Raw genomic sequence first — 24,468 nt, 5'->3', positions numbered from 1 at the left:
TTTATTTTTTTTTAATTTTTGTCCCCCCTTTAATTTCCTTTAGTATTTTAATGTATTAAAAAGTACATTAATTATTGAGTTAAGTAAATGGAGCTAAACCAGGCTGTTAGTAGATTGAGCAGTACATATCATTTAAGTCGAGTTTCCCAGTATTAGAACCACAGAATGAAGGCTTTGTTTTCAATGAACGAAACTGAATCTCGGCTTACTCTGCTTCTAGAGACCAGCTAGTTTTTATTTTCATTAGATAATACTGATTTTTTTTTTTTTTTTTTTTTTAATCAGTAAGGAAGTTCATTAAACAATACTGTTTATATTATTTTTTCCTTGAATAACATTGTCTACAGAAGAAATTTTTTGCTTTTCTTCAAGAAGAAGAGTTGTATTATAAGATACTTCCAACAAATACATGATCTCTTTGATTTAGGAGTAAAATAGTGGATCAAATCCCATCACAGGTGACAGTAGAATTAAAAGTTTTGTCTCCATCCCGTTTAAACCATGGAAGAAGTTAAGTCACAGTCACTAAAAACATTCTTCCCCTGTGTTGAAGATGAGGAACCTGTCTTGCATGTGACATTTTGTACTATAATCTCACATGGAGTGTTTCATCATATTCCCAGCATAAAATTCCAAATTTGTTGATTGTTGCAATGAGTATTTGCCCACTGGTTCAAACAATTTTATTGATTTTTGATGTACTGAGAGAAATATCAAATGTTCTGTCACTGAACATAATGTTCCATTTTTCTCATGTTTGTTCTTGAAATTAGTTTGCTCAGTTGTATGCATATGTGATAACAGTGATTCCCAGATTACACTTTAAATCTATTAAAAGTTTCAGAGCAAAATTTTTTTAGTTATCGAAATTACCTTCTTTAGCAATGTTGATTTATAGTTATTGTCTCTTGCTTATAAATACCATTGGTATTTTTTTTGCTACATGAAACTACTAAAAAAATTATCTAGTATGTGATTAAAATATACACTTAATGTAAAACAAGCTTTTTTCAAATTTTGCATCATTTTAGACTGTTGAGTATATGATAGTTTAGTTTCAATTTGTTAAATGTTGTGAATATCATTGCAAATGAGAAATGTCAAGCAAAACATATAACAGGTTAGTTTCTCATCATAATTACTGCACTTCAAATACTGATTAATGACTACATAATGCAATTGTTTAACAGATATATATAAAATACAATGTAGAATTTTAGTAACAATCACAGAATTTTATACAACCAAATATACACATTTGTTTTATTATCATTAAGTCTTAAATAATATCTGACCATCATTAAATGAATTCAACCATTAAGTTTATAAACTCTTTTAATTTACAAATTCTATAATACAAAAAGCTAATTTAAAATTTTATTTTTTGCCTTTCATTCTGTTTTTCTATATTTATAATGACTTACCATCCAACCCCACCTCCATTATGAAGAGCAACCCAAGTAGCACCACGCATTCCAGTACCAATAAAATTCTGGACAGCCATATCTAAAAATAATGTAAGAGATTACAGTTATGCATACATAAGTTAAATAATTAAAATCACTTTAAAATAAATATATGAATTTCTTGATATTTAAAATCTGTTTCAAGACAATAAAAAATTTGAGACTGATTTAATGGAAAAATATTTTCAAACTCAATGTTTATGAAATATAAACATTGAAGAATATATTAACATTTTAAGAGAATTTTAAGTTATTCTGAAATTTTTCATCAATATTCCAGGCAGAGAAAGGTGGATAATTGTGAATGAGTAAATTTATTTTTAATGACCAAAAAAGGTAATCATTTTAATTGGTCATTATGGATCAAGGCTGTGAAATGATGATACAAGGGTTATTTTTTTTTCAAGGTCCGATCGGTCACGAAATTAAAAAATTTTTTATTTGTAACAAGTACTTACGTAGTTACGCTATTTCTCTACATAGTCGCCACTCCGATTTAGACATTTGTTGTAGCGTGGTATCAACTTTCCAATACCCTCGTCATAGAACGGAGCCGCCTGTGTTTTCAGCCATGTTTCTACGCTGGTCTGCAGCTCGATGTCTGTGCCAAAATCTTGTCCTCCTAGCCAGCATTTCATGTGAGCAGAGGTGAAAATCGGATGGAGCCAAGTCCGGGCTGTATGGTGGGTGATCAAACACTTCCCAATGAAAACGCTACAGGAGCTTCTTTGTCACAGCTGCAGTATGCGGCCAAGCATTGTCATGGAAAAGACAATGCCTGATGACAACATTCCTCTCTGCTTATTCTGAATTGCCCTTCGTAGACGTTGAAGAGTCATGCAGTATGAGACTGCAGTGATGGTTGTGCCACATTCCATGAATTCCACCAAGAGAACTCCATTCCGATCCCAGAACACAGTAGCCATACACTTTCTGTTGGAGAAGGTTCGCTTGAACTTCTTTGGTTTACTGGGAGAATGAGAATGCATCCACTGTTTGGATTGTTTTTTTGTTTCTTCAGTTTTGAAATGGACCTGTGTCTCGTCCCCTGTGACAATTTTGTTCAAAAAATCTTCTCCTTCATTGTGGTAGCGCTGGAGAAATGTTAGGGAGGTGTCCAGTCTCATTGTTTTGTGATGGTTAGACAGCATCTTGGAAACCCATCTCGCACACAGTTTGCGGTACTGAAGTCTCTCACTCATAATGATGTAGAGAGATGACCTTGAAATTTCAGGAAACGAATCATGCAATACAGAAATTGTGAACCGACGATTTTCTCGAATTGCCTCATCCACTCGCTCAACGAGATCAACGGTTGACACTCGCTTCCTTCCCTGACCGCCTGCATCATGAACATCTGTACGTCCTGCTTTAAAGTTCCTGCACCATTGTCGCATTTCGCTGTTACTCATTGAAGTTTCACCGTACACATTACTTATTCGTCAATGAATTTCAGCTGCATTACACCCCTCAGCCTGAAGAAATCGAATTTCCGCACGCACTTCACACTTGGCAGGAGATGCTATTGTTGTAGACATGTTTATGTGCTAGCTGCGTGTTCAGAACTAAACGAAGTGACGAGGCGCAATTGAAAGCCATAAGATGCAAACACATATGCGCAAAGGTTCATCCGATTTTTCCGCGGGTTTTTATTTCGCGACCGATTGGACCTTGAAAAAAAATAACCCTCGTATAATGTAAATTATGATATAATTTTAGAATTTTTTTATAGTGATTATCTTAAATCGATATCAGTAAACTGGCAAATTTATGTGAAAATTATTGAAAGATAAACAGAACTGGATTAAATCATTGATCTACATTTAATTTCTGTACTGAAGGATTTTTGTTTAATTAATGTTACTTGCATACTATGAAAATTGTGTTCCCATAAGATTGCCTGCTAAATAGCAAATTCCTCAACTAGAGTGAACCCAGTTAAATAAATTAAATTCAGCCTTTATGTTGAAATCTCAATAGAGAGAAGTACAACTTGTTATCTCTAAATTGAGCTTGATTTAAGTGCTTCAAATAACAAGAGTTAAATACTAAAAATTAAAAAACACGACTGCCAAAAAAAAAACGTTGCTGACAAACATTGTTTTTTAATATAGGATAATTAAAGAGTGTGCAGAGACAATTTTGTATATAGTAAAATTTTTTCAATTTATTTAAATATATATATATATATATAGAGCCCATGACCCACCCAGATAACGTAAGGATTCCAATGCAGAGTCATATATCTAAATCAACTCAGTCTTTGAGCTGCTATGATGGAACAAACATACATTCATTCACCCTAAATACTTTACCGTTTTTTGCGCAGTCGTGTAATAAGGACTACCGTGCGACGTGATCGAAGAACATTTATATTGGTATAAATATAATTATTATTACAATAAGACCTAACGTGCAACACAATCGAAGAACAACATTTAAATCAGTATAAATATAAGTATTTTTATAATTTGCTGAATTACGTCTTTTTGTTATCAGTAAATCTATGGATGTAGTTTTATCTAGAATATACTTTCACATTAATTTCTAGTAACAGATGTAGCTTTGTGAACAGTACATTTGTGTGCTATGCAGTGTTAAAAAAAGGTCCATTTCTGAGTAAAATCAGTTAATTTTTGTTTTGGTTTGGTTCCGTGGTGATTTTATTTTATACTTACAAATACCCCATTTGAATTTTGAAAATCAGACAATTGTTTGCAAATATATTATAAGCACCCCATTAGACATTAGCATCCCATTGCATCTCCCAAAACAACGCCCCAGGAGCACCCCATTTGTTGCCAGTTGATGGTGATGATCGGTCTAGCCACGCATGAGGTGCTCGTATCACCTCACTACTCTAGCCTCACAGGCAGTCTCCATGGGAAGCCTATTATTATTAAACAGAATTTTTAAAAAATTATTTAACATTATTTTATTTTATTTTACATAAATTTTATTCTATTATTTTTGTAATATTGATTGATTTGAATCATTTAGTCCAAACTCAAAGTTAACTATAAACATATTTGTGTTTTGAATATTTATTTTGGCCATGCATTATAAATATGTATGAGTAAATAAAAAATTGACATATTTTCAAAATCATGCAGACTGGCTTTCAAATATACAATTTTTTGTGCTTTTATGACAGCAAATTAGTGTTTGTAAAGAGAATGAAATATGACCCAATCATGATTAATCTCTGCTACTCAATAAATAGTCACTGAGGTCTATTTAAAAACTAAGAGTTAAAGGTATTACAAAAAAGAAAAAAATTGTAAAGGAAAGATATAGATTTTTCATGTAAAAATTTTTTTTTATAGAAAAAACTAAAAAATGCAGAAGTTTGAAGAAAAGAGGAATTTTATCACAAAAAAAAAATTATTAATTGAAGTTGGTTAACTTAAAACTCAAGTAAAACACAAACTATAAAGATACCATGTAAAGAAGGAAACGAATAAAATAATATAAGATTTTTATACAAAAAAAGTAGATTTACTTCAAGAGAACATTAATAATAATAAACTTGGTTGAACATAATGATAATAATGGGGAGGTGGGCCCCATCTCATTGATTTTATTCTTCTGCAAATGACTTTTTTTTGTAATTTTTTGATACATTTATAAAAAAGATGAAAAGCTAAAACTAGTTATTTCAGCTATGAAAAAGTCATTAATTATTAAATGTTAAAAGAGCTATTGTAAATAGGTGATATCCAGTCAATTTATCATTTAACAAAATAAACCTTGTGGTTATAATTATCATTCAAAGGAATAAATTCAGATTTGATTATATTGATTGATGATTGGCATATTTATTATTTGTATAATTAAAAAATTGTCCTGTTTCATATATTGTGGAAAAAATTGCAGTTTTATAAATGCTGTCATCTTGTTTTTTCAAATTATGAATAGGTTGTAAAAATGCGTGCATGCCACTTATTAATAATACTATATGGGATGAAATTCATTATGAAATGTTTTATATTATAATGAAAATAATAGCTGGAATATTTCTTTTTTAACTGATATCAATAATGAATTGTTAAGTAAATTCTCATTCAAATTGTGTTAGATTTTAAAAAAAAACTTATTGAAGACTTTTGGTATTGATTATAAATGATGACAAAATTATTCAGTTATTTTTATAAATACTTTTTATTAATGACTTAAAGTAAATTTTCATTGTTATTATAAATCAAAGAAAGATTAATTCATATGATTAACAACTTCTGTAACTTCTGTTATTGAAAGTATTATATTTCATGTATATAAAGTTGAAAATGTATATACTTAAAAATTAAACATAGAAATATATTACATTAAATTGAACTTAAAAAACTTTGTTTAACATTATAAAATCCCATTAGAAATCATTCTGTTAATCATAAATTCATATTGATTTCTATTTTCAGGAAAATGATTAAATTTCATTTTACATTGGTAATTGGGGGCTAATCCAGACACTAATGGTAGTCAAGATAGATAAGAATGTGGTGTACCATGATTATGTAAATTGATTGCAGTCTTCCATGGTTTACAAAAATGTTATTGCAAATGTGATCTTTATCAGAGCAATAGTTCATTAGTACTACTGTATCAGTTTATAGTCCTAGCCCAAAATGTTTAGATCCAAAGTAAATTTAAAAATAAAAAAATTTCTTGACAGTATTTTCTATGACTGATTAATTTTCCAGCAATCTTCCATAAGCTGCTTAATGTACTATAACTGAAAATATTTATCGGCTTTGTATAATTCTTGACAAAAACTGTTGTTTACTTACGAAAACATTCATTAATCTGTTCAATAATAAACATCTACACAAATGTATGATGCAAGAGAAAAAATACAAAAAAGTATCAAAAAAATTTTCCAAATGCAAAAATTTTAAAAACAAAGATAATTTCAAAATGTTTTGGTAGGAATTTTTATGAATAAATTTTATATCTCTTTTGTTTCATTATATTTTAATGCAATTGTTTATACTCACACATAATAAAATAACATTTGCACTCATTACTGACAAAGCTTTTACCTTTTATTATTCATTATACCACAAGTATGAGATTATATTAGCAACAAAAATAATTTTATTATTCACTTGCATGATGCAAATTATTCATTAATGCTTCTTGGGGCCATTTTATACCCATCCTTAGTGAAATGATGAATTTCATGAAGGTTAACAGGCAACAAGTCGCAATATGCATGCAACTTACTATTATTAATAAAAAGATTTGAAACTAGGAGAAAAAAAATATTGTGTAGATTATTAAACATAGTATCTGAATTATGTTGTTTGTTCATTTAATGAATGGTTTATATGTATTTGAAAATTTAATACTGTTCAATCATATTAAATTTGTAGCTTTTTGAGTTAAGTATATTTCCATATAGTTGGTGATTGCATGTAATTTGTTCACTGATCAATGAATGTTAATTCTATTTCTGTATGCTGTGCAAAGCACAGCATACAGCATACAGCAAATGATTTAAATGTTACTTATTTTCTAAAAATAGTGTTCTAGTTAAAAAAAAACCTCTTTGTGACTATTTGTAATCTTGTTTTTATTTTAAATAATTTTCTTTTTACAACTCTTTTTTTTACTGAAACAATGTGTAAATTATGCATACAGTGATATTTACAGTTCAAAATTCTACTGTACCATATTTCATAGTTATACTTTAAATTTTTAGCTATTTCTAAATTAGCCCACAGGGTTGGTCTAGTGGTGAACGCGTCTTCCCAAATCAGTTGATTTGGAAGTCGAGAGTTCCAGCGTTCAAGTCCTAGTAATGTCAGTTGTTTTTACACGGATTTGAATATTAGATCGTGGATACCGGTGTTCTTTGGTGGTTGGGTTTCAATTAACCACACATCTCAGGAATGGTCAAACTGAGAATGTACAAGACCACACATCATTTACGCTCAAACATATCATCCTCATTCATCCTCTGAAGAATTATCTAAACGGTAGTTACCGGAGGCTAAACAGGAAAAAGAAAGAAGCTATTTCTAAATTATCAGTTGTTTTTATTATGATACTTTCTATATTTGTTATTAAACACAATAAAAACTAAAATGAAAGTTTTATCAAATTTACTTTTAAAAATGTTTAATGTTTTAAAAGATTAGGTATGAATTGTGGAGTTCCATTAAATTTTTGTGCTTTTAACCAGCATTTTTATGCTTTTATGTTAACTCTTTTTAACATAAAAAGAGTTTTTCCTTAAATTGAATATTTTTATTAAATAAATATATTATAATTTTGATTTTTTTTTTTTAGTTTAAATATTATTATTGTAATACAATAAACAAAATTATAAATATATATCCAAAAACATTACAATTGTAAATTGAAATTGTAAATCATACAGTAAGAGTTTCGCAAACATCATTTCTTCCGTTCAAAAAACAAAAATTTCTGTAATATAAATAAAACTGTTTTAACAAAACGATACTGAAATAAAAAAAGTAAGACACTGCATTTCTATTATCAACATCTGTTATTTATTTAGAATTTTCTTTAAAAAAAATACATGCTTTATAATATGCAATATAGACATTAGATGTACAATAATAGATAATAAGCAATGTTTAAGCGTTCCATATAATAACAAAAAAAAATTTCTATTTTTTACAAAACTCTTACCGACCCGATTTCATTTATTAAATAACAAGTAATCTTAAAAATTGTATTATTTCTGTAAATATGATACGTATTACATATATAAATGAAATCGGGCCGGTAAAAGTTTTTTAACAATTTTTTTTCTTTTTTTTAGTTATTATATGGAACGCTTAAACATTGGAGAAATGTCTGCAATACTCCTATCGTACGGTTTACAGTTTCATTGTAATTTTTTTTATGTCACTGCGTTTTGTTAGATTATTCTTTTTTTTATATCAATTACTGATTGTTATCTTATGGATTTATTAATAAAATTTATTGCCCTTGCACAAACAAACTGAATTTCACCTACAATTTTTTTTTTTTATAGTCATATCATTCACTTCATACCATATTTTTCCTCTTTTAATACAACTAATATAATCACCTTTACGAATCGAAAATCCGTGATGTAATATTGCACTTATTACTTTGTAAGTGTAACCCTCGATTTTTATCGTTTTACCGTTTTATTTATTTCTTTTTTAATAAAACTAGTATAATCTCTTATAAATTAATACTTTTATTTTTTTTTAACGAAGTGATGGGAATTTAAAAATTGTTTTATCGTCAGTACTTTCATTTACATAACAGCATTTACTATTAAAACAAGCTGTAGTATATTTTCTTTTAAATTTTATTATTTCAAGTACATTATCAAGTTTTTGTACGACCTAGTGCTAACAAGTACTGCTATCAAACGGCGCGATTCGTAAAGATACATTAAAAAATGAATAAATGACATAATCGAGGTCCGCGGTTCATGAAATGGAAAAAAAACGTTGTCTAACAAAATTCAAGGTATTTTTTAAAAGTATTCTTTATTACTAATCTAATTGAACTGAAATGTAATGTTTTCAGGCTTGTTTTTTCCCCATTTTCATTTTACTGTTAGGTTAGGTCATGTTTAGAACTGTAAACATAGTTCGTTGACTTCGTCGCCTCTTACCGACTAAGTTCTAACAAACAACGTGATATATATGCTTCTGCTTAAATGTTACAAGATCATATTTTTATTACCAGCAGTGAAAGCAGATCCATCTTCAATATTTGACGTCTCTCGAAATGGTGAATCAGTTCCACTGACATCATGGTGGTCCCGACTAATTACTACTGGGCCCTGAAATTTATTAGATGATTTGATTCATTTTTATACAGAAAAAATTTTATAAATTAAATTTTATAAAATTTTATAAATTAAATTTTAATTAAAATAGTATGAAAATAAGACAGGTCTTTCTCAGGTGAATTACTGAAGCTGAGTTTACCAAGTTTTTCACACATGAGAACAAAATAACTATGATTTCTTGTTTTCTTATTGAGAAAAAAATAAAAATAAAACCTAAACTTTGATCAAAAAAAAAGAACAGACCATCATGCATATAATGTTCCAGTGTCTATTAATATTTCATTAGGAGGAATTGGTAAACCCAGCTTGACCTAATTATCACCTCAGTCTCACCTTAGATAAAGATACCACAGATAAAGGAAGAGCTGCCTCCACCAAACTACAGAAATACTAATTAATGTCTAGATCCACAAGGAATGAAAGGATCAATTATAAGAAAAAAGGAATGATGAACCCGCAGCAAAGTGAGGTACTCCAAGCAAAATAAACAGCACCACCTAAGAGTAATTGAAACCTTTTTCTAAAATGGTCAACCCACAGTTCCTCAGGAGGAATTTATCAGAAAAAGGAACAGCTCATTATGATCATGACTTTATATCTACTAGCACAAATGAATGCTAAAATAAACTTCTCTTCTTTTAGATCCTAAAGAACCACTCACTGGAAAACCTGAGCCTGCTTTTGGGTGGTTCTTTAGGATCCAAAAGAAGGGAAGTTTATTTTAGCATTAATTTGTGCTAGTAGATATAAAATTATTGATCATAATAAGCTGTTCCTATCCTGGTAAATTCCTCCTGAGGAACTGTGAGTTAACCATTGCTGGAAAAGAATTTAATAAATTACTCTTATATTTTTTTTATTCTTATTTATTTTCAAACTGGATTTCTTTGTGACCAATGAAGGCAAAGTTTATGCCCACATCATCATCTCATTACTTTTAGAGTGGATCTTGCCTTTTCCTCATCTTCTGCTGCTTTATAAGTAAAATCAATTAAATCAAATTTTTTGTGTACAAAGGCTAACTCAACAATGTTTTAAAACTATTTTTATAGAAAAAAAAAAGATGGAAGTCTAATAATAATGTTATTTTTGTAGAGTTTATTCTTGTTTTTGTGAAAAAAATAGTGTAAACTAAGCAAGGAGATCTTAAATTGTACTGTTTTTCTGGATAGATGTCCAGCGACTATTTGGCCTTGATGTATTGTACAGCTACTGCTCCCTTATATTAAGTTTACAGTTATTGTGCACACAATCATTTCTAAAAACAGTGAAGATTTCTGTTTTAAAATGAGTTTGCCTCTCCTACCTTGTTGACATCTAAAATTTCAAACTAGTTTTTCTCAAAAGTAAGTTGTCAAGTTTGCCCTTGTGGTATGGGTCACCTCAAATAGAAATTTGTAGGAACAAGAAATATGGACAAGAGGAAAACTAAAAGTATAAACAATATAAGAAGCTTTTAAGAGCTGAAAACACAGGATTGAATATTAAATGTTTGATAGAAATATGTATGAACAGCGAGGGATTACAGTGATAAGGAAAAAAGAGGTGATTTTGCAAGAACGTTTTAAAAAACCATAGTTGGTAGATAATGTAATAATATATCCATATCCAGGGTTAGTTAATTTGTTGATAGAGATGTAGAAATTAAAGCCTGTAAGAAAAAGAAAAAAATTATGAAATAACACTTAATTTTTGAGGGTTAGGAGGTGTATTGAGGTTGAAAGATTAGAATAAAATAAAATGAATGGAGAAGTATTGTAGTTAATAGAAGTAAAATATGTCTGACTAAAATAAAATGTTGAAAAATAGATGAAAATAAGCAAACCTGCCCACAAACGTTGAACAAAGAATTTGCTTGGTTATATTTTAAAATTACATTAATGGTCATCATTTTCGCTCTGTAATTCTTGATGTTATTTACACTTAGTAAAATAAGATTTTAATTAAGTTTTGATGTCTGTTTGCTACAATATAAATACCTTAATCTTTTTTTCTGCAATTGCATTATTAAGACTTTGAGCAATACGAATGCGACCTTTTCTGTCCGAATATAGAATCCTTGCCTGTGAACCTACTACCAAATTATGCTTTTCTGCTTCTTTAATCCATTTCAAGTTATCTACATACTGATTTTTTATAACTTGTTCCACATCCTCTGTAAGCAAAGCAAATTTTGTTAACAGAACATCATACTACATCATACATAATATTTCTAATATTTTAACTGATCTGTAGTATTAACTTTTATAAAATTAAATATTATATTTTAACTATTTAACTTATGAATTAAATATTATATCAAAACTTTAAATTATTAACTATATCATCTGCTATGGTCATTTTCCATTGTAAAATGGTAATACCAACAGTGTGTGCAGCAACTAGACCTGGTGTTCTTAACCTTCATTTTTTGTTTTTTTTATAGTAAATGATTATTTAAATTTATTTGCCTCTGGCAGTTGTGATTTTATTATAGCATTTTTAATCTACATTTTATCACAAATTCCTCTTTCAGATACTAAATTCTTTTTACAAATTACTCCAAATCTTAAATCCTTTGTTACTTATCTTTATAAAAGAAGAAATCAGTGATAATACTTGGTTGTCCTGAATAAAACTGTATAGTTTTAAAAAATATATAAACTTCTTACCTTTCAACAATTCCTCAATAACACCTGTAGCAATATTATCAGTTATTTGCAGATCTTCTGGTAGACCAGACGTACAAATCCAGCGGAAAGGTCCAAAACCCAAAGAAAATATGTCTCTAGAAAAAAACCCAGTAGTAACAATGAATTTAAAAACCTTTTTTTGAAGTATTTTGTATAAAATTATATTTGCACAAGTCATTCCTTGTTTAAAATTTTTTGGTACTTGTCAACAATTTGTGAAGTTGATCGTCATTTCATTTCTATAAATAAATAAAGATATTGTTGGAGTGTTCATGTGGTAAGGATAGTTAAGATTGGCTGTAAAAACTACCTCTGAAAGATTGCCCAGATACTCATTTATCTTATGTGGACAGGTTATTTGAAAAGCCAAACTGCTGGCTGAAGTGCCTATCAGTAAGATCCAATCTCCTACTCCTCCTAAAATTTAAGTGTACTATTATGCAATTACCTTCCTAATTTTTAAAAAATAACTGCAATTTATTGTTATCCGTTAGACTGTCAGTTTTAAATATTTTGTGTAACATGAGATGAGATGAAATGTTTCAAACGTATGAGATGTTTCATCTCATGTTACATCTCATTCTTTGGAAAAATTTTAAATGTAAATCATTTAATAACGTAACCCTTAATTTTTTTAAGAAAATAATTTAAAATCAGAATAAAATGTAAATAAATGTACTTTCCCACACACTTATACTTTTAAAATTAATTTTTATGTTGTAATGTTTGTCATGTCATTTGTATAATAGTAATATGTACTCTGCCAATCTCTATGGTGGAGTGATAACATTTTAGCCTTTCATCTAGAAGGTCCTAGGTTCAAATAACGGTGGCATTTTCATTCACTACATGATTTCTATTTTTTATTCTCACCCACAAGCTTCAAGCTTCTGTGGTAAAATCAAAAAAAAATAATTTGAATGAGATTCCTTTTTTACACAACTCATTAACTACACTTTATCTGAGTGCGTTTATCAGTTAACAAAATAATACATTTATTTTATATAAAAAATAACTTTCTCTGTAGAATTTATTATCTATTAAACGTGAAACGCAAACTCATATTTATATGAATCTGATCGAATTTAAATATTATTAACTGGTCAGGCAGCTGGAAAAGTGGTAAACACTGTAGCAAACTTACTGCTTATTCATACTTGCTGCTTATTCTTTTATCTTTTTTTATATTTAGTACTTTAACAGAAGCTAAATGCTTCAGTAGAATATATAAAATTATATATGGTAGATTAAAGACATATCTTTAAAAATTAAAATACAGAGAGATATATATACCATCTCGGTGATTAATCTAAAAGAGTTATTATGCTCCTACAACAATTTGTGATAAAAAATAGAAAAGAACTGTAGTTATTGATTTTTTAATTGAAATATATTTTTAAATCTAAATTTTAGAATTTAAATTAAACATACTACAGAGTGTCCCATATAAAACGCAACCCATCAATCACTCATCCATGAAATTTCAAAACTCAAGCTTACTCCCCTACTCGTTAGTGAAATGGACTCGTCCAACATCTGAACATCGCGGCGACGCAGTAGAATACTACCGATAGTAACAACAATGCAATCATAACGTTCAGTGTATTGCTAGAGACAAGATGGTGTTTTCGCTAGATGAACGTGTTTTCATTGTTGAGTCGTACTTCAGTACGAAATCAGTGGTTGCAGTGCAAGATTTGTTTCGCCATAAGTACCCAGATAAACCAGCTCCTAACAAAACATCAGTATTAAGGTTAGTTGCAAAATTTAGAGAGACCGGTTCTGTTAATAACAAGGAACACAAAAGATCTGCGTCAGTGTTCAATACAGATACAGTCACTGAAATCAAAGACCGATTACTCACCTCGCCAAATAAATCGATCAGACGTTTGTCTGCTGAAATTAATTTGTCTAAATCAACTGTTCATCGGGCGACCAAACAATTACAATTACGACCTTATCGCATTCAAACGGTTCATCGACTTCTTGAGCCCGACAAAGAAAAACGGCTACAATATTGTCAATGGTTCCGTCGATTTCTGCGTGAGGGAATTAACGTTATGGATTCGTTATTTTTCACAGATGAAGCACGGTTTCATTTGGATGGCTACGTAAACAGCCAAAACAGTATAATTTGGAGTGCTGAAAATCCCCACGTTTATCACGAAAAACAATTACACCTGCAGAAGTTGGGCGTGTGGTGCGCGATATCGCGGAAGAAAATAATCGGTCCTATTTTTTTCGAGTACAACATTAATGCAGAACGATATCAGGATATGTTATTTCGGTTCATCGCACTCTTGGAAGAGGAAGAAAGACACTGCTGGCTACAACATGACGATGCGACATCGCACTACGCAGGTTCAACTTCTGATTTCGTCGAGGAATTCTTTGGTAATCATGTTATCGGTCGAGGCTCATGGCCACCAAGATCTCCAGATTTGACTGCGGCGGATTTTTTTCTATGGGGTTACCTCAAAGAAAAAGCCTACAGCAACAAACCACGAACGCTTGAACAATTGAAAGTCAATATTGAACAAGCTGTATTAAATATCCAGCCACAAACTTTGAAAAAAGTTGCAAGAAACGCTGTAAAAAGAATTGAAGCTTGTATTCAAGAAGTTGGCGGCCACTTCCAACATTTACTCTAAATGTAAGGTAATGGATGGTAATAATAAAAATTACATTTACACATGCCTTTTTATTATTTCAATCCCTACTAATATAAGGTTGGGTTGCGTTTTATATGGGACACTCTGTATTTCCCTAAGTCAATCATTATGTTTAAACTTTACTTGTTCATTAATTACATTTTACTATATTATATGTATTTTCTGGATAGTAAGGGATTTAAATTTATCGTTACTTATTTCTTATATTTGTGTCTTATATACGAGTATATTTGAAAATGTATGCTTACACATTGTCCGTAATATGATCAGTATAGTGATTTCTGTTTATTATACTTACATGTAAATGTTGCTGAAAGAATTTTTTTTTTAATTTCTTTTACTCATTGCTGTATAGCAATTCTTTCTCTGAATTTTATTTTATAATAGAAATAAGTAGCGATACATTAGAAATATTATATATTAGTAATAAATAAATAAATCTAATCAATTTACCCCATGATATCTTGCATATATGACGGATATCTGAACCGTAAACTTGTTCCAATTCTACCAACATCTGCTCCAGCCCTGCTTGCTTGTAACAAAAATGCATTTCCATAATCCCAAAAATGCATCCCAGCTTTAGCAAGTGCATTGATCGCATTAATGTGTCTTAGTAAGCTTTGGCGTACAAGTCCTTTAAATCTTTCTGGATCTTCTGATAATACCTAAAACAAACAATATTTCCTTAGTTAAATTAAAGACATTTGAAAAATATTTCATTATTACATTACAATTTACTCAAGGAAACACTACTGCAGTGTAGCAGATATGAAAGAAATGCTGAAATTTATCAGTTCCATGTTCCAGTTGTTACATAATGACATAAAAAACCTTACAAGGGATTTTGTTGAAAATATACATAGTGTAAAGTTGAAAGACAGTGCTGAGTAATTAATCTACTACTTTAGCTATTTTAATATTTCAGCTTATCCTTTTTTTTAATTATCTTGTAATTTGATGCTAACTGAATAAAATATTATTTTTAATTTCTGTGATTTTTTACTATTAATTCTTATGATTATACATTGAATAATACTCACTAGTTTTTAACATGATATTAATAATTCAGTTGTTTGTCATGAATAACCTGCAGACAATTTAACTTTGAGTTCCTCTCTTCTGTTAATTATTTTTAATTTTTTTTTTTTTTATAAGCATTATTGTAATCATATTGTTTTTCTGTTTTGCTTAGGCACTACTTTGACTCAGAAAAAGTATTTTAATAGCTTTCTTAACATTATCTTACTTAACTACATCTCAATGAGATTATGGTTCCATTACTTACCTAAACTAATAATTCTTAATTAGATTCGATTCTAACATTTAAAAATAGTAAGTTAACTTTCAAATATCAATATATTCCATTTTATTTCATTTGTTCAATTTATTCATCACCACAGATTTTCTTTAGTTTTTTCCTTTTTAATAAAAATTATAATCCAACAATTTCCTTTGTATTTAGATCATTTGTTACATTTATTAAGCTGAATAGAATTTTGCTGATCAATATGTGATGTAATGAGAAAACATTTTATGGACAGATCTTAAGGGGCAGCTAATTTGTAAGAATATGTTTTTGATGATGCAGAACTAAATTTACACTTTAAAATGACAATGATACTGTCTGTTTACTGCTATATGATTTCTTAACCACTTTTTAAAACAAAATGTATTTAAAATTAGATTTAATTAAAATTATTCATAAACTGTTATGCCTATATATTTCATTACACCTTAATGGAAAACATCAATTGTCACTATAATGGAGAAAGAGTATAGGTAACTTAAACATAAAAAAAAACAATTTAATATTAGAAGGATGTATAAGGATGTCTTCTCCTGAGAATAGAGGCAATACTGTATGTTTCTAAAGTGGTGGGCTGGCTATACTTTTTCGGATTCTACTTGTAAAATTAAACAAAAAATATCCTTAGGAAAATGCCAATTTCTCCTTCGTTCTACTCCTGTCCGCCACATTATTATTTTTATATAAAAATTTATCTCAAGTTCAGATAGACGAATTACATTAATATTTGATAAGCGTCTTGGTAATAGTTTTAAAATTATAAAAAAAATCAGGTCTTAAATAACTTCGCAAATTACAAAATGGCGGCCATGTTTATTTTTCAATCCGTTATATCTCGATTATTTAATCGAATTGAACGTAAACATGAAAACAGACACAAAATTACTACATCAATTTTCTGCCATAACTTGGCTATTTTTTAACGGATTTTAAAAACTTAAATGTCATTTTGTTTAAAATAAAAGGCCTAATATTTTAGCAAATAACGTAAATTTTGATAAAACTAATATTTACGGAGATATAACGGATTGAAAAATAAACATGGCCGCCATTTTGTAATTTGCGAAGTTATTTAAGAGCTGATTTTTTTTTATAATTTTAAAACTATTACCAAGACGCTTATCAAATATTAATGTAATTCGTCTATCTGAACTTGACATAAATTTTTATATTAAAATAATAATGTGGCGGACAGGAGTAGAACGAAAGAGAAATTGGCATTTTTCCTAAGGATATTTTTTGTTTAATTTTATAAGTAGAATCCGAATAAGTATAGCCAGCACACCAATTTAGAAACACTGTATATAATAACAAAGGCGCGTCGTACACCCGACAGGGTACAAACAAGAAAAGTAAAAAAAGCATATTATTGGAGTTTTTTTCTTTGAAATTATGCTTGTTTCATGTATGTCATCAAACATAAGCTAAAAAATTAAATTAAAAAGAAAATTTCCGGATTTTTGTAATTATACGTGTAACTACAGCAAATAAAAAACCTATGTATTTTGGCAGTGGTCACAAACGTGTTTACCCTGCAATTACAAAAAATAATTTCTAAAGACATGCATTTCAATTTAATCAATTAACTATGAGTTCAGTGTAACAAATAAAATATTCACTTACCATAATGCATTTATTATTTTAAAGGATTTTATCTTTAAAAAGAACTTTAGGTAAGTACTGTGGGAAAGGGCACAAGAACACAACATTGCCAGATTTTTCATAGTAAGTGAAGAATCAGTCCACTGCAGAAGGTACCTACAACTTTTACATGTATTACAGTCATACTGTTATAAACTGGTCATTCAAAATATCATGTAAAAGAAACTTTTTTTAGAATTATTGTTGTTAAGATAATAATTCCTATTATTTTTTTTTGCTAAGATCACTATAGTTTCTATGTTTAATATTGCTTACCTTTCTTAGCTTCATTCTTTTAATTCTTATTGATGCGTTTCAGAACCACTCCATTGTCAAAATTTATTGTATACAATAAGTTTTGTACTACAAGTTATTGTACGTAGAGTACAATAAGTTCCAAGACAGAACTTATGGAGTGGTTCCAAAACGTGTCAACAAGAGATAAAAGAATGAAGCTAAGAAAGATAAGCAATATAAACATACAAACATTTACTTTACTTTTTGTCTCATAAATATTTACTGCATTTTTAAGTCATGACCAAGTGATTTTTCCATTTAAAGAAATTTTTATGAGTAAGAGAACAGCAAATATGGTTAAAAAAAGTCTAAATCTAAAGCTATGAAATCAAATTACTGCAATTAATGATACTAGTCTTTTTTTGAATTTTCCTAAGAAAAAAAAACATTTTATTTATAAAAAAAAAAATTTGAAGACAGCCTTAATGTAAAATTACAATCTATTTCAGAGTTACAATACAGAGTTACAATTACAGAGTTTCAGAGTTCAATACAATCTATTTCAGAGTTACTGACCTTAAAGTAACCATACAACATTAATTAAGGTAGTAAAGTAGAAATATCTATCAGTACATTCAGTTCAGTAAAGAAAGCAAAGGGAAACCAGATAACACCTTACTTTCACCTGTATGTGGTTATTTTTTATCCCTGAATTGTCTCTCATGTCAGGTCACACACAACCATTTTATTATGGGATGTAATGGATACATATAAATTTTTGAATTAAGTGAACAATTTTTTTTTTTACTAACTGAAAAAGGAATCGCTGATGTTAACCTAAGGCACCCAATCTATGTAGTGGAGGGTTAGCAACTTTGCCTACGTCTATGTGGTTTGATTTTAAATTATAGTTTGAGTTGGCATTTTTTCCTCCCATATTCTTTCCATAAGTTGAAGCTTATAGGATAAATAATATATTAAAAAAAATTCAAAAAATCCAAACAACCAATTTTTGGGTACAGTTATTAAGATTTTTCTGTCATTTAATTTATAATTTAATATAACTATTATTTGAATAACAATTAGTACTTCGTCACATGTTTATTATATATTCTAGATGAACAGGCATCCGTAGTCACAGCAATCATTTTGAAGGAAAAAATATTGTTAAGAATTAGTATCATTTTATCATATTTCAAAACAGCTTTGTCACTGGAATTACAACATATCCAATCCTTTGTGGTGCTAATATATGTGTAAGATAAGACTACTACTTATGTAACTTAAATTTACTTAACTTTTTGGGCTTCACTGAAAGTTAACTGAACAGGATAATAGCCCCCAGAAAACACATTATGACAAGATGTTTGATCTGAACCTAGGTCCACTAATAATTCATGAGTTTTCTCCCATTCTTCTGTTAGTCTTTCCCATAGATCTACAACATTTCCATGATAACCAATACTCTTTGCCTAAAACAGAAATAATAATGTAAGAAAGTTATAATATCTTTTAACAAAAATAAAAAATTATCATTCAATTTCCTTACCAGTATCTAAAAAAATTCAAAACAAACAAGTACATTTACAAAATATATTAAAAAAATCTCTCCATTACTGAAGCACTTAACTGTTACACATCTGTTGATCACAAACACCATAAATTTTCTGAAATTTCAGGAATGAAGATTATTATATTGCACTCAAAGCTAGGAATAAAATACACCAAACTAGATTGCAATAACTTTATTAAGTAGCACGGCACAAACCAGAACCAGATTCATGCACAGTACAAAGAACTTTTTTTTCAAATACCTTCCCCCAAGGACACACATTTCCGTATTATTCAGCCTTGGGAGTGCCATTTGCCTCTAACTCTCCACACAGCCATGCCAGGCCCAGCTATGCAATTCCTGATAGCACTACACAGAATACCAGGACTCGGTCTTCTCATCTTTTGCCTCTCCTTTAATCTGGGGTCTCCGAAACAGGTCTACTGTCTTTCAGCTACTCCCACCTAAGGATCCCAGAAGTCCCCATTCACTCATCAAAGTGGGACACCTGAGCATCCTGCCCCCTCCTGAATGGAGCTGTTCGCCCGGCTCTACTCTTAACACTATACACGCATGCCACACAAGAAAGCTTTAGTCAAGTCAATACACATACTCAATTATGCATACCTTTCTTTTTACTGTTTAGCCTCCAGGAATTACCTGAACAGCCACAAACATGGCTAGTTTCCGTACCTGAACTTCCACTTCATTTAACAACTGCTCAAACAAACACACTATATCCTGTTGTAGCACAGGGTCCTCCTCCTCCTCTCTACACCACTTGAGCATTCTATTAAGCAACACCATACATTTAGGCAACCTAACCAGCCTCCTGGTCGTACCTAACTTCATGATCACCGCGGGTCCACCTTTCTCGGTCTCAGAAGCTGTCTTTACCATCCCCCTAACAGGTGATCTGGGAAGCTCTTCCTTGGTTGAAACACGTCTTTCTCCATTCCCACTCCTGAACCAACAGAAATTCATCACTAGCCCCTGATGGAACTTTCGATTCTAGAAACGAACTCTATGCCCAAAACCACCTCCTGCCACCCTTTATTTGACGCTGAGTTAATTATTCTAAAATCACCTGACAACCAGATGCTGTTTTCCTGTTCCCACCGAACCTCGCTAATTCCTACTACATCTACATTTAAACTACCCATTTCCCTCTTTAAATTTTCTAATCTACCTTCTAACATTCCTTGCTCCATCTTGTAGAAGTTATTTTTTAATTTTCTCATGACTTCTTTCTCATGACCTAGTAGTCCTCACCCAGAGATCAAAATGGGGGACTAGTTTATCTCCAAAATAATTTACCAAGGAAGGTGCCTCCATCTTTGTTACATGAAAATGCAGAGCTACATTTTCTTGAAAAAAAAACAGCTTCAGTTTTCCATTGCTTTGAGCTGCACAGTTCTTAGAAGATTGAGTGATGTTGATATGGCCATTCAAGTCTTCCTGATCTACGCCCTTAACAGCTTCTGAATGAGTGCTGCCCTCTTTCAGAAATCATTTCTTAGTCTGGCTCTCAACAGATAACACTACAATATGGTTGCACCTTCGATCCAGCTACTCTGTATCACTGAGCAATCAACCCCCCTCACCATCGGCAAGATCTGATGGTTCATAGAGGGGAGCCTAATACAAACTAATAACCTAATTTTTTTTTAATTTACTCCTTAATTTTTTATTTTGTGATACTACTTTGATTTTTATTGTTTTCCTTACTTCTCCCAGGTAAATGATAATTTAGTTCTGTTTTGTTATTCAATATATCCTAACCATTTCTTTCCATTGCAATATATAATGTATAGTTTTATTACGTACTGCTCTGAATAAAATGTTTATTATTTTTAATTTAAACTTATAATACTTTAATAATTAGTTATATAAGTAATTTTAATTATAATATTATGAAATTTTCTTACCTCTTTTTTTGTTTTAGCAGTTTTTATTTTAGCTACTAATTTATCAAGATCAGATTCAATTTCATTTAACCACCCCTGCTCATATCGTTTCTTCAGTGCCTCGTAGCTAACCTACAAGTAAAGCCATAGTAATGTTAAACTTATCCTCTAAACCAAAGGCTCTATTCATAAAAATTCTTTGTGGTGAGGGAGAATGAGCAACTTAATTTTGAAACACAATAATAATGGGTTATGTGGCTTGCTTTAAAAACAGTTGTCCTTAATTTCCATCAAGTTTCACAGATTTAGTATAATGCAACTGTGAAAACATAGAAGAAAAAACTCTTCCATTTGTTTAAATGAAGTAATTATTGCAGATGCGTGCTGGGAAGTCATTAAATTATGTGAAAGACCAGTCTATATTTGAAATATCTATCCATGAAAATTAAAGGTTTTCCACCTCTGAGCCCTATGAAACATCAACAGTTAAAGAAATGAAAAGTTTTATTATATACTACTTACTGCACCCCTTGGTCTCTGTATATATGGAATAAATCAAAATTTAAAAAAATAATAATAACCTGTTATCAGAATTTTTTTCTGTTTTGCCTCCAGATCCACCATAAGGTATTACTTCAGAGGATGTTTGAAGATGATATGTATGAATGTAAATTAAGTGTAGTCTTGTAAAGTTTCAGGTCAAACATTCCTGAGATGTGTAATTAATTGAAACCCAACCACCAAAGAACACCAGCATCCACGATACCAGAATTCAAAAAGGGTAAAAATCTATTGCCAGAGTTCACCTTCACCACTCCTGTAATTGTACTAACAAACAAAATTTATTTGTGACAACTAAAAAGAAATTAGAAGTTTTAAATCAATAAGACTCAGAAAAATCTAGGAAAGCATTTAGTTGAACTTTCTATACAGAGCAGAAAGAAGAGGAGGTATAGGAGAATGGTGAACAATTCAGAAAAACTAGAAAAAAAGGATGGTTAACAATAAATCATTCATTATTACATATAATGTCAGTTGGATCCCTCATATATTTGGTTTCTAACATCATCTGTGGAGCCACAATCAAATAAGAGACCAACAAATCATAGGAATTATAGGCAAATCCCCATCACAATGTCAGAAGGATCATCAGCAAACTGCAGTTGGCCTTGCTAATAAATTCATAACAAAAACAAATTTGGAGAAATTAATCATAATTTTTATTACACAACCAAGGTAAAAATTTATTTTTCTTGTTATTTATTTATGTCACCCATAGAAATAAGGAAATTATTAGGTTTACTAATAATACATAAAATACATAATAAATTATATAATTATTATTATAAATTATTAGTAATATCTTACCAAAAAAAAAGACTGCTTAAAAAATAATTAATTATAGTATTTATTGGTATTGTTTACTATTGTACCTCAAATATTACATATGAGCTTTGTTAAACAGTTATTGTAAAAATTAATTACTAACTCCTTAGTGATAAATAATTCTTTTGCAAAACAATGATAATTCTTTGACAATCAGAATTATCAAATTTAGATCTAAATTGTCATTTCATAAAGACTATGCTTGATCATTTCCTTAATTTATTTTATTGTACTTTGAAACTATACTCCTCACAACAGAGTGCAACCTAATTAAATTTAGGTACTGAGACCTAAGTCTCAGTACAATTTATTCTAAAACTAGGCTGTTAATTAAACTCAATAGTTAAAAAAAATTGCTAACAATTGATTTTATCCAGTTAAAACTGTATTTGAACCCTGGTATGGCAATATTATAGAACATATGCAGAAACAGTTAACCAATCATGTTTAACCAATAGCAATAATACAATAGACAAACCTCTGCTATTACTCCAATGCACCCACTAATCACTGCAGCCTTTGCTTGAGCACCACTCATTCCACCAAGACCAGATGTTACAAATACTAGACCACTAAGATCATTTACTCCTAGGTACTTTCTTCCAGCATTCATAACTGTCAACTGTTGAAAGATATGAATGTAATTTCATAAGATAAAATATAATATAACCCTGTTTTATAATAAAAGCATGTATATAAAAAAACCTGAAAAAATAGTTGAACCAACTTCAATAATATAATAATACTTTTTAAATTTTAATTTTTAGAAGTTGGCACAGAATTACAATTTATCAGCAGATGTTTTCTGTTGGATACATACGTCAAAAAGTAAAACATTTAAAAAAGATTTGAAAAATTGTGGATACATACGTCAAAAAGTAAAACATTTAAAAAAGATTTGAAAAATTGTAACTTTATTGCCATTTTTTGAAGTCCATGTTTTTTACAAAATTTATGTTTTTTTAATTAAAAATCCATATTTTTAATAGGCAGAATTTTTGTTGTTTATCAACAGCCCACAAAGAAATATTTGCAAGAAACACAAAAGCAAGAAAAAAACCTGAATTTTGTTGAAAATACAAAAAGGAATACATAGAAATGGGATAAGTAGACTGCTACCAAGAATGAGCTAAAAGCTGTGTAATATGGAAATGTGTATTATCTTTTCTTACTTGTTTAACTAGTTCCCTTTAATCTTTATGCAAAAATACATTTAAAATGTTTGAAAATAAAACATTTTCAGACAAATTATGTTCAAAAAACAGAATACAGAAACTAGTGCAGAATTTCACTAACTTTTCACTTTTCAAAACTATTATTCAAAATGAAAAGTGAAAAGTTACAGTTCTTCACAGAACAAATCAAATATAAAGTACATTTCTTCAGAATGAAAAATCAGAAGTGAAAAGTTGAAAATAAACTTTCAAAAATCAGGCTCCAGATTTAAATTTAATGAAAAGTCATATTTTTATTTCTTCAGAATTATACAAACATATTTTTAGTTAAACATGTTTTGCAATTTTTGGAAAAATAAATAGATTACAAAAAACTAGCATGAAAACTTTTGTAATTAATACATTCAACAATTTTATTTAAAGTATGACTACTGATATGGTATGTATTTGATTGGTCTCAACCTAATAAAAAATAGTTTCTTTCTTTTTTTGAATATTCAAAATAATGCAAAACTTGTTCATATTAAAATATGTATGAATTTTCTTTTGACAAGATATTGATTCAATAGCAAAGTTTCATAGTTAGCAGTTTTTGATTGTTTGGAAATTCATTTTGTATAAAGTGGTTTTTGTTTTTAAAACAAAAG

General features: G+C 29.6%; 1 protein-coding gene across 1 annotated transcript in view; it reads right to left on the bottom strand.

The window, feature by feature from the left end:
* The window catches only part of LOC142321007 (urocanate hydratase-like), a 59,621-nt gene that overhangs the window by 10,382 nt on the left and 24,771 nt on the right, over positions 1 to 24,468 (bottom strand). Inside the window, exons 6-13 of the mRNA XM_075359001.1 lie at positions 23,125 to 23,268; positions 21,282 to 21,392; positions 19,100 to 19,273; positions 15,068 to 15,282; positions 11,922 to 12,037; positions 11,250 to 11,425; positions 9,162 to 9,261; positions 1,425 to 1,506 (exon numbers count right to left, since the gene is read on the bottom strand). Of these exons, the coding sequence (XP_075215116.1) occupies positions 1,425 to 1,506; positions 9,162 to 9,261; positions 11,250 to 11,425; positions 11,922 to 12,037; positions 15,068 to 15,282; positions 19,100 to 19,273; positions 21,282 to 21,392; positions 23,125 to 23,268 (1,118 nt within the window). The remainder of the gene's footprint in view (positions 1 to 1,424; positions 1,507 to 9,161; positions 9,262 to 11,249; positions 11,426 to 11,921; positions 12,038 to 15,067; positions 15,283 to 19,099; positions 19,274 to 21,281; positions 21,393 to 23,124; positions 23,269 to 24,468) is intronic.

This window comes from Lycorma delicatula, chromosome 3 (genome assembly GCF_047948215.1).
Source record: "Lycorma delicatula isolate Av1 chromosome 3, ASM4794821v1, whole genome shotgun sequence".
Taxonomy (NCBI): Eukaryota; Metazoa; Arthropoda; class Insecta; order Hemiptera; family Fulgoridae; genus Lycorma; species Lycorma delicatula.
Note: the sequence above shows the minus strand (reverse complement) of the source record. Positions and strands in the feature narration are given on the sequence as shown.